At 40.8% G+C, this 11,670-nt stretch overlaps 1 protein-coding gene across 1 annotated transcript; it reads right to left on the reverse strand.

The window, feature by feature from the left end:
• Positions 1 to 1,226: 1,226 nt before the first annotated feature.
• On the reverse strand, positions 1,227 to 10,355 carry LOC308092340 (hatching enzyme 1.2-like; the record flags this gene model as incomplete). The annotated part of the gene is made up of 3 exons (XM_080438191.1): positions 1,227 to 1,298; positions 1,782 to 1,891; positions 9,557 to 10,355. The coding sequence occupies 3 exons, from the start codon at positions 10,353 to 10,355 to the stop codon at positions 1,227 to 1,229; spliced, it is 981 nt and encodes a 326-aa protein (XP_080294317.1).
• Between the last annotated feature and the right edge of the window lie 1,315 nt (positions 10,356 to 11,670).

Consider the following 11,670-nt stretch of genomic DNA (forward strand, 5'->3'; position numbering starts at 1 on the left):
GTGAGACACCAGACCACTTTTTTTAAAACAATCATATTTTCACTGCCTTTTGTCTTGAATACATTCTGATAATTTCCATTGTTAGGAAACATCTCAAATGTATGGGAAATGTGTAAATTTTACTGATATATCATTTTAGCTCATCTAGAGGGGAGAAAATGTAAAAAGTGTCTCACATTACCCCACTCAATGTAAAAAGTGTCTCACATTACCCCACTCTCCCCTATGTTCTTGGCATAAAAAGTAAAACATAATTATGCAATGTAATATTAGATTAAAATATGTTTAAGTACTAAACTTAGACACTTAGGGTAAAGTGAGACAGTGTCCGACTTCTACCCCAAGCCATTTGTCTCACTTTACCCCACAGCCACATTTTGGTGAAAAGGACCACTTTTAGCAATTCTGGCTAATCTACAATTAGCATTAATCACATGGGTGTATAGGTTTGTAGTTCATCAACATGCATGACATAAGTTTTTCTACCTGAATCAATTTTTTTTGACACAACAGCTGATTATGTTGACAGCCCAAAAAATTACTTTTACATGCAAAAAACATATTTTAGTGAAAAAAACATGCTTACCACAACACAATGAGGTCCTCTCCTCCATGGTAAGTGGGAAATGGGAGGGGCTTCAAAATCTAATGGTCATATGACCACACAGGTGTTGTGGTCAGGTGATAAGGGGGGTGTCTCACATTACCTCACTCTCCCCTACTGGATTTTTATGATAAAAATAAAAGAACATTTTGAAATAAGGTTAAAAAACCTCTAATCCTTCTGTAAATGGAACTTTGGTGGCAAAACACCTTAGCAGCAGTGGGAGATGTGCAATAGGGAAAGTTTAGAGTCGGGAGGGGTTGTTTTAGTATCATTTCTATATAATGTGTGATAAGGTATGTAAGGTATGTATCGGCCGAACACGAGCGAGTGAGAACCATAGATTTCCTGTGGATTATACCAGTTATTTTCGTTATGAAGCAAACACCACTCCCCTGGATGTGTTCTCCACTGTCCTGTCCATACAAAAACAGAGAACTGTCCTTGGATGGATTCCAAGTCCATCTCAGTAGAAGTTTGTTTCATGTCTCAGATAAGATTACATTCTCTCAGTCCATGATCGTATTAATCATTGCCCTCAACATCTTCATCGATTGGACGTTTGCAAGCTTTATGGTCGTGAGTGGAGCTCAATGCGATTTTGACTTAAGCCGTTGCCTCTTTACCCAGTGGCTGTAGGGGAAGAGGTGCCATTGTTGTGGTGGTTACCGCCGTTGCCCATGAAGTATCTTCCCTGACCACAAAGATGTGAGTAGGAGATCAGAAGTCTGGTGATACGACATAATCCTATATCCAGTCTACTGCGGTCAGAAAAGAAAAACGAAATAAAAGCACAGCCTTGGCAGACTGACCGCAACAGCAAGTGACGTGGGTCGCGCCATTTTGGGAGGTCCCAACCACAACCACAGTACCATCCACTGCTATTTATTAATTTACACCCATCCACCGGAGCAGTGCTGCTCTGCTTCAACAATGACCTGCTGCTTCCTCTCTCCCTCTCTCAATCACGCACTCGCCTCACAGACGCACAAGCGCACGCGCACACTGAGTAAAACCCACAGCTGCTGTGTTGGCTAACTGTAAGCTAACAGGGGGGGAGGGGGCATTTTCGAAAGCCCTAATCTATCACAGAGTCTGGGAGAGCACCTGCACTGGCTACCTGGCTAGCTGACTGATTGAATGGTTGCCTGGCTGGCTGAATAGATGGCAGGCTTGCCTGGCTCGATGGGTAACTGCCCCGCTGCCTGGATGGCTGAGTTGCTGGCTCAGAACCCCCAGAGATCTGTAATGTCCATCCCAGAAGAGGGAGGTCATTACTGCCATCATCTATCAGGGGGAAGGAGACAGACATACAGAGACAAGCAGATGTGCTCACTGCACTCACCATAATAGCCATACAGTAGTGTGTAACATATATGCATACATACATACATATGTCCAGTAGGGATGCACCGGTATCGGCAATTTCAGCCTTACAAATGAAATATTGTATTGAAACGATTTACATTGTCTGAACTAATATGTGCATCAGTAGGCCTAACACTGTTTGTTAGAATTCTGCATCTGCACCCAGAATCACAGTAACTGTATAATAAGAGTAAGGTAAACCCTACTGGAAACTTGTATTGCAATATCGGTATCTGTCAATTTGACCATGCAAATAATCAGATATCGGCCAAAATGGAAATATCGTGCATCCCTAATATCCAGTCTGCATGTAAACCACCCTGTCACCAGTGTCACATGACTCGATTCCTTTAGACATTAATCTTGTTATTATTTCATTTTCTCAGATTACCGTGGTGTCACAGGATCCCTGGTACCCTGGCCTGTAAATTATACAGCCACCAGAGAGGGTACAATAGAGACTAGGAGATAATCACACACCACGATGATAGAATTAGCAATAAGTATTTAATATGTACCATGGTCGACGGGGCATAGCCACATGTATGCCGTTTGTGTCAGAGCAGCGTACAGACAATAGAGGGTGATATTAAAATGTCTGCGCCACGGAGAGGAAGCACCATAAATACCAGGCTTTTTCTATGACACAGGAGTCATTGAAACTGACATGAGAAAAGGGGTTTGGACTCATATTGTATAGGTTGCTTCGTAATTGCATTGTGGAGAATTATTGGTCCATTCCCTGTGGCTTGGTTCATGCTTCCTATTGTGGAAAACACCTTTACAGTGTGAGCTTTAGACTGATGGCACACTAACGTCAATCTATAGCCATGATGAATATATCATTGATGTACAGTGGGGGGCCTTTATCTGACATCATATACATTATTATTAATAATATACAAGGGAGATATGGATCTCCCTTGGGTCTGAAATAAAGATTGAATATTATGACTTACAACCAGTATAATATATTTTGTAGAAATATTAGGAATAAAATGGCATCTGGGTTTGACCCTCGGCCAGGCTGGAGGCCATACGAATATCATAGAAAATAGACTCATTGCTGCTTATTACCCCAAGAACATAGAGAAACCCAGGGATGTCTACTGTCCAACAGCTATATCGTCGCTGGCAGGCAGAAACCCTGTACGTCCAATGTAAGCACTATCTTTTATACAGTAGATGCAGTGATGGAAGAAGTACTCATTAGGGGTAAAAAAAAACATTTGATATATTTTTGGGGTCTTTTTCTGCCTTCATTTTTCATAGTTTGTAGGAAACAGGGGGAGAGAGATGGGGAGAGACATGCAGGAAAGACCGTAGGGAACAAGAATCGAATCCACGGTGCACTGTCAGGCTATTATGATGAGCCTAGGTTCCCGACTGCAAGGCCAGCGGTCCGGGCTGTACTCAAATTCTTTTAAGTAAAAGTATTAATACCACAATGTAGAAATACTCTGTTACAAGAAAACGTCTGGTATTCAAAATGTACCCGAGTAAAAGTACAAAAGTATTGGCATAAAGATATACTTAAAGTACCAAAAGTAAAAGTAGTCATTATGCAGAATGTCCCTTTTCACAAGTTCAATATGTATAGAGATCTTTTGAAAATAGCCGGTCTACATGCTCAAAATGCGTTGAGAAGCTTGTAGATATATAGGGCTGAAGTGGTTAATGTATGTTTTGTAATAATAATCAAAATCTAGAAAGTAACTAGTAACTAAAGTTTAAAAAAATGTTTTAGTGATGTAAAACTAACCCTGTAAATACTGAAGAAAGTGAAAAATACCTCAAAATTGTACTTGAGCACATGCACTTGGTTACTTTACGCCACTGGTCCAATGTGGCACTCCTCATTCCTTGTAATAGTTGCCTATTTTTTGATACAGTAGCTAGAGTAGATAAAAGTTATACCATGCAGATGTATACAGGGTACTTGTTCACATTATGTACAGGATATGTGTGTATATACATGTACAGTATTGTACTATATCTATACAATATGTTGTTAAAACAGATACTCCATTTGATGTTTAGCTGATAACCTAGTTTATTTCTACCTTTCTACTATCCTACTATTGTACTTGACCATTACCCTTACAGTCATTTGTTGATTAGGGTCCATCCATGCCACATAATCTGATCTTGCACTTTGTAAATCACAGTAGATAAGAGTGTCTGCTAAATGCTTAAATTGTCCATTTGAAGCAAGAGAGAGAGAGCAGAGCAATGTTTAGCTGCTGTGTAGACAGTCTGTCTACACAGCAGCTAAACATTGTGGTCAGATAATTGGAAAATAATGCACCATCTGAAAATTAAACAACGAAACTTCTGGGAGTCCCTACAATTAGCTTGGTTGTTTACAACACAGCACATCACCATGGTAATGACTCTATACTGCAAACTGCTTCACTCAGGAGACAACAATGTGGTTTATGTGCATGTACTGTATGTGCTTTTGTACAGAATGTGCATTTCTGCTCATGCACAGACAGATTCTAGGAATGTTGTTTCCCTATAGGCGAATCCTATGCCGTTTAAATATTATATAAGTAGTAAATTATTTAAATAGATGCCAGGTTTGGTGCATATTGTTTTCACTTTGTAGCTCTACTTGTTTTCATTCATCAAATTCAACCACTGACCGCGTTATTGGTTGAAAAAGGTGAATCGGGATCGGGACAATCCAGTATGAACCAATCGCGTTGGTTCATAGTGGAGTCCCACTTTGGCCACGCCCCCATCTCAGAACTCCGCTGCATTGAGAGGGCTTTCAGACTGAATAATGGAGTGAAACGAAATGAAAATTCAGGCTGAGTGTCAGGCTAGAAAAACATACTAAAAGCCTGAATTGTACCTATGTACATTTTTGTCATCGTTATTGTCTCCGCCAGGCCGATTTTATATTATTTTATATTACTCCTACAGATTTTGTCCAAACATCACACAAATCGGTACACAGTATCTCTATTAGTCATTAAACCAAACGTGTCTTTCAGATGTTTTATATTCCATCCTGATTGGCTTCCAAAGATTGCAGGAGTGGTCCGTTTTGAACAAAATGCCTCAAATCATGAACACAGCGTGTGATTGCCGTGAAACTTTGCACGCACATTCCCACTAGGCCAACGAAGAAATGGCCTTATGGTGGCGCTATAACAGGCCGATTCGCGTTTTACCTATAACTGGACCGATCGGCGTGAAACTTTGCACGCACACTCCCTAGAGGCCAAGGAAAAACCTCTGCCCTGCATTTTTCACATCGGCCTTTTATAGCGCCACCAGTAGGCCGATTTTTGCAAAACACGTTTCTTGATATTACTCCTACAGATTTTGTCCAAACATCACATCAAAATAGCTTGGAAGTGGAAAACAAATTATACAAAATCTTCCCATTAGACAAATAAAATAAACATGATTCAAGTGAAAAAGTTTAGGAACAACACTACTATTTTCTAAGATCAAATCATCTTTTTTGTTCCCCTAACAAAAAGTTGACATTTTGCCGGCTGACATAAAAACAATAAAATCAAAAAGAAACTATTCTGGACTCATGCCATGAGAGACAAAACAAAAGTGTGATCTACTTGAGATCACACAACTCAGCAGTGGTTCCTGAATAAAGATAAAATCCAGCATGGAGGTTGTGTGTGAATGTGGTGTGGACTGTGTGGAGGAGAGTCATGGTGTCAGACACACTGTAGAAGGACAGAGTACCTGCATGCACTGTGGTCCAGGTACACTCCTACTCTGGAGGACACACGGCCTGGGATGTCGGTTCCAATGTCTCTGTGTATGAGACTATAACCTTGTTTGGTGGTACACTGTAAAGACCATGATTTATCATTGCATCCAAATCCATATTCATTACCAGACCCTGTTCTGCTGATATCTTTATATGAGGCTGCTATAAGAACACAGCCTCCACTCCACTCTACCTCCCAGTAACAGCGTCCAGTCACACCCGCTCTACTCAGAACCTGAACACATCCAGTGAATCTCTCTGGGTGATCAGGAAATGATTGTGATTTGTTCATCCGTGTTACTTTTCCGTTCCCTTTAGACAGAGACAGGGCGTTGATGAGCTGTGTTTGGATCCAGTGTGATTGGACGTGATGGTCTTGGGTTCTGATGGTGTTGACAGTGAAACATCCACTATGTTCACTGTCTCTGAGACGTTTGTCCCTTCCTCTGTAAGAATGTTCTCTAGTTTGTCTCTCATCTTGGACACGGCCACAGTCACATCTTCAAAGTATCTCAGAGGACGGATATTGCTGCTGACTGGGTGTGTAGACTCACTGATCCTTGAGAGAGAGGAGTTGTAACGCTGTAGAAAATGGATGTGATGTGAGTGAGAGCTGCTCAGCACGTCTCACTCACAGTTCAGTTCAGTTACCTCCGTTAATATTTTTTTATTAATATTAAAATCTGTGTTTTGACAGACAAAAACGGACGATGTTTCCTCTCTCGGTCGCACACCGTTGTACTGGAGAACTATAGCACTCTCTCGTATTGTGCACTCCACTGATATTTCTTTACTTAAGTAGACGTTGCAATACAACAATATAAAAATACTGTTACAAGAAAAGTAACCTGTATTAAAAGATTTTACTTGAGTAAAAATACAAAGGTGTGCAATTGTCGATCTACACATGTGTGAATGTTATTTTCTATGACTTCACTTTTGTCTTTGTGGGACTTACGTGTGTGGGGATTACAGGTTATAGGTTCAAATTTCAATTACTGAAAGTCAAATCAAATCTTGTGACAAATCTTCCATCATATACTGTATGTCCTTTGCATCTTTACATAACCCATAATTGCAGGAGTAAGGATAGAGGAGCTAGGACAGAGCAGAGTAAAGACACTCCTGTTTATCTCCCTCCCTCTTCTCACTCCACACTTCCTTGTCTCCTTCAGTCTCTTCCTCCCTCTCACCTTCTCCCTACCTCCTTCCCAGTCTCCCAAACCAGTGGTTTAGGAGACTTTTTCATCAACATTTTCATGTCAAGGACCCCCAAATTAACCCTAACCCATGTGAAAATATTTGTTGCTAGAGACCCCATTAAACAAGATATGTTTTATTTTTTAGAGATTTTTTGGAAAATACCAGAAAATACCAATGTGACACGTTATGGGCTTGTAGATCGGCTATGTTGAAATAGCCGATATAATTTATAGGCATATAGGGTTAAAGTAACCAAACTGGCTGTACATTAACACATTTTGTTGGGGACCCCTGGAACCCCCTCAAGGACCCCTGGGGGTCCCCGGACCCCACTTTGAGAACCACTGACTTAAACCTCTCCACCTCCCCCCACCCCCTCTTCTTCTTCTACTCCTCTCTTATCTCTCTAGGCGTCTTGAGGTGTCTTGTTTCATCCTGATAAAGATTAAAGCTTGCAGCATACTCCAAATGAAGTTTAAAAAAAGGCTTTGGCAGGACCAAACTTCTCTGATGAAAGTGTTTTATATTCGCTGCTGAGCCGCTCTAAGTTCTGAACTTTAAACCATGCCCACAGTAAACGGCTGGAACAGTGATTTTACCACAGACCTTCTCCACTATTTGCAACCTTCGGCGTGCTTTGACATCATTTGATTTTGCAATGTTCGGCTACTTGTTGGTGGTGCAAGAACTGCTGAAACAAACTTCGTTTGTTTGTTTGCTCATCATTGCGTTTTTTTCTTGCTGCTGAAGCCGAAAAAAGTTTGACTTCATATGCTGAAGGCTTTAGTTTCTATGTCCTCTTTTTACTTGTGCAGAACAGTATTTCAGATGGAATGGAATCTGCTGCTTCTGATAATGACCTCCATACTTATATTGGATCCAGTGATTACAGGATCAGCGACTGTGTTACTGTAGGGTTTTTTTTTTTATACATGTTTTAAAGAGTATGGGTTATGAAGGACAGCTTCTCAAAATGTTCGCCTGAATCCTATCGTTCTATTAGACATGTACACATCCCAATGTGTTCTGTGTCTTGAGTTTTGATTACAAAGTCAGCCTACTATCACTTCAAGAATATACCAAGGATGAAAAGGACTTAAGTCTTCAGAAAAGCGTGCCCATGCGTTCATCTTCAATAGACTTGAATACAACAGTGCCTGTACATGTCTCCTTAAAAAAATATCTATTAGACAACTGCAGTTGATTCATTACAACTGCCGCCTCAGTCTTTACTAATACCAAAAAAGTGGATCATATCACTATACAGTCCTCAGAACAAATGAGTGGATTCACGATGATTGGTATTTAGAGCACAATTCCTATCCAACTAATCTGAAGCCCTCAGCCATGTAGCTGTAAGATTTAACCTATTATTGTTATTATTTGTAAAGGTTAGTGAACTAGCCCTTTAAGGAATGGCCATGTCTGTTTTTCTCTGTGACTCGAAGAATGGATCACATGATGATCCATCATCTGTCTGCCTCATGTCTCCACTCAGCATCGTTTATTGAGTTTCAACCCCCTTCATGGTGTCAGAGCAGGGGCCGGGCATGCACTTAAACACACACACAAACACACACACACACACACACACACACACACACAAACATACACAAACACACGCACACACTATTAGAATTGACGCTCTTTAGCCCAGTCCAGCTAGCAGCAGTGTGTTTCATGTGTACGTGCTCTTTGCCTCACTGTGTTTTTCTTGAGAGATCTGGCGCTGCGTCACTGTGGTTTGAAGGGGAGATGATTGATGCGTTTGCTGCCTGTTCTTTCACCCTACCTCCCTCCCCCCCCGGGTGGAGCTCATTGATTTTCTGAGGTGTGGTTGAGAATCACAATCAGTCTGGGGGTGAGAACCAGTGGTGGAAGAAGAACAAGTATCAATACCACAATGTAGAAATACTCTGCTGCAAGTGAAAGTCCGGTATTCAAAATTGACTTGAGTAAAAGTACAAAAGTGTAGTCATCAAAATGTACTTAAAGTACCAAAGTAAAAGTACTCATTAGGCAGTATATGTCTCATTTCACAGGTTTTCAAAATGTATAAACATCTTTTGAAAGATGAAAATCTTACAGAAAATATAAAACTGGAAATGCTCCAGCAAAGTTAAAATACTTTGCACTTCAGTAGAGTACTTAGAGTACTTATTACTTTCCACCACTGCAAATAGTACCGGCCCTACTGCTGCCGCTAAGCACAGCTCATCGAGGAAGTCAAACCAATGCACTTCAAGGCCTTCGCTAAACCCAAAAGGTTGTGGGTTCGAATCCTAAGAGCAGCACGAGAAATCTGGACAGGAATAAGAATGAAGAATGCTCGTCGCAATGCCTGATTTTATACTGTGTGTATAAATACCACACACACACACACACACACACACCTCTCATTTATATAATAATACTTACGCCTTTGTTTTCATTCATCCCAGCACATTATCATTTCAGAGAACAGATAGCATTTTTTTTAACTCACTTTTATTGTTATTTTCATTGGAACTTTCACAAACGAATTATGACAATCGGACTATGAATCATCATCATTCAACACTCATGAGGGCTCTTGAGAAAAACAACATATACTTATTTTCTCAACTTTAACCCTTCAGGTCTTCAATTATTACATCCATAAAGCCTGTTGATCCTGAGGATGTCAATGTCGGACATGTCAACCCTCTGTCCGATCTGCACAGAAGAGTCTGGGATGGGAGTAATGGTCTCTGCTCTGTACACTGTACTGAAAGCAGTCTTTCCATAATGCATGATAGAGCTGTAATCATAAGGGGTGTCCAGGTTGTTGGTGTTCTGTCTCTGGAAGTTGTAGGCAGAAAATTCGGAAATGTTCTCCCAGTTGATCCTCACATAGTCATCTCTGTCGCTCCTGGTGTGTTCATGTTGGAAGCCCAGGGCATGGAGAAGTTCATGCTGAATGATACCATGGTGAACACAGCCATAAACGGACAGAGACAAGTCCTGCTTTCTACCACTTCTACCCAGATCAGACCAGCACCCTCTCTGACTCTCAATGCTGAGATAATCGTCCTGCCCAGTGTAAGGAACAAAGCGAATACAGGTGTTCATGTGAAAGGTTTCCATAGCTTCCTCGATCGTAGCCTTTTCAGAAACATAGAAGTAATCGCTGATGGAGTATGGCACCTCAACCAGCCCGTTAAAGGACTTTGGCCATTTGCAGGAGTCACTGTCGGTCCAGCACCTCATGGCGTTCCTCTTCCTTGGAACAGCAATATCTCCCTCCATTAACGTTTGGCTAATGTCTTTGTTCACCTCTAGGATTCTTGAGGTGATGTCTAAATGCCTTGGTTCTTGTGTCGTGGTGTCTTCTGTACTGGGAGTCACCTGGGTGGTGACTGCAGAGACACCCAGCAGTACAGCCAGGACAGCAGAGAAGAAACTCAGACCCATGGTCCAAATGGTGTTCCTTCCTTGGATGAAGATGGTGTTCCTTCCAGATGGAGATGGTGAAGATAGAAGAGGATCCTTGGCTGGAGAGGTCAGTGTGACTAGAATGGTCTCAGTCTTGGGTTTTTATACAGTCAAAGAGGGCAGGGACCACCATTGTCCAAAGACTTAATGTCAACACACTGAAGCCCAAGCAAGCATTGCAAGGGAGGGATAATCTCTGACAACAACCTCACCCAGTGGTTTAAAATCTCTACTTGGGTGTGGATGGGACTCTGAGGCTTTGTACACTGACGTTTCTTTTTTTGTACTTTATTTAACCAGGAAGTCCCACTGAGATTCAAGATTGTCGTTTACATTATGTAAAGTACTTGATGAAAAAATAAAACTTAATTATGCACACGCACATGCACACACACACACACTTTCTATATTGTAGTTGACTTGCGGGGGCAGTAATAATTTCCATGGTAATAGCAAGCTCCACCAATAAGAGACGTTTCTGCTACACTTTAGGATTGTGGGTAGTGTAGTACTTCTCTATGACATCACAAATAAATAAAAAAATCTTTAAATTAGGTTGATTCCATACACAGACTTGTGGCTTCTACAGGAACATATACCATTGTTTCACAATCTCATAGTTTGTGGTGAGTCTATCCTGGATGGTTACAACATTCTAGCCAATAAGGAAAATCGTCAACGCAGAATATCTGTGATAATAATAATGAATAATATCTCAGATTTATATAGCGTTTTTCTAAGTACTCAAAGTCACTTTACATGAGAACACTGTATAACATTTATTAGGAAAAAGTACAATAACATAAGTATGTCTAAGAGAAAAATCAATAAAAACTGTCGAAAACTCAAACAAGGGGGTGAGCAATAATAGACTGTTTCGCGATAACGAGTTATAAGGGAGGAATTTTTCCCTACAGGTTATAAAGTTAAACTAAATCCATAATTTGCTTAGGAAACTCTGTTCAGGAAAGACAAAACACTGACATGACAAACTCATCTCTCTCAGCAACCATAGCTACCAATGCAATGCACTTAATTGTCATCAAATTGAGACCATCTGTGGTTGTCTGAACCTGTCACCTTATGGAAGCGACTCATACACATCCTTCCTAGGGCCGTCCATGAAGTGTTGTGCTTTATGCATGACTTAACTTACACTGACATCTGTCAGTGACCAGGACAGTTAATGTGGACTAATGGATTTTATTTGTTACAAAAGGGTTGGATCTGACTGGGCAACAGGCTTAATAGGACAGAAACACCACTGTTGCACTCAGATTATTAAAAAGAATTA

This window comes from Gymnoscopelus braueri, assembly GCF_963280865.1.
Source record: "Gymnoscopelus braueri genome assembly, chromosome: 9".
Lineage (NCBI taxonomy): Eukaryota > Metazoa > Chordata > Actinopteri > Myctophiformes > Myctophidae > Gymnoscopelus > Gymnoscopelus braueri.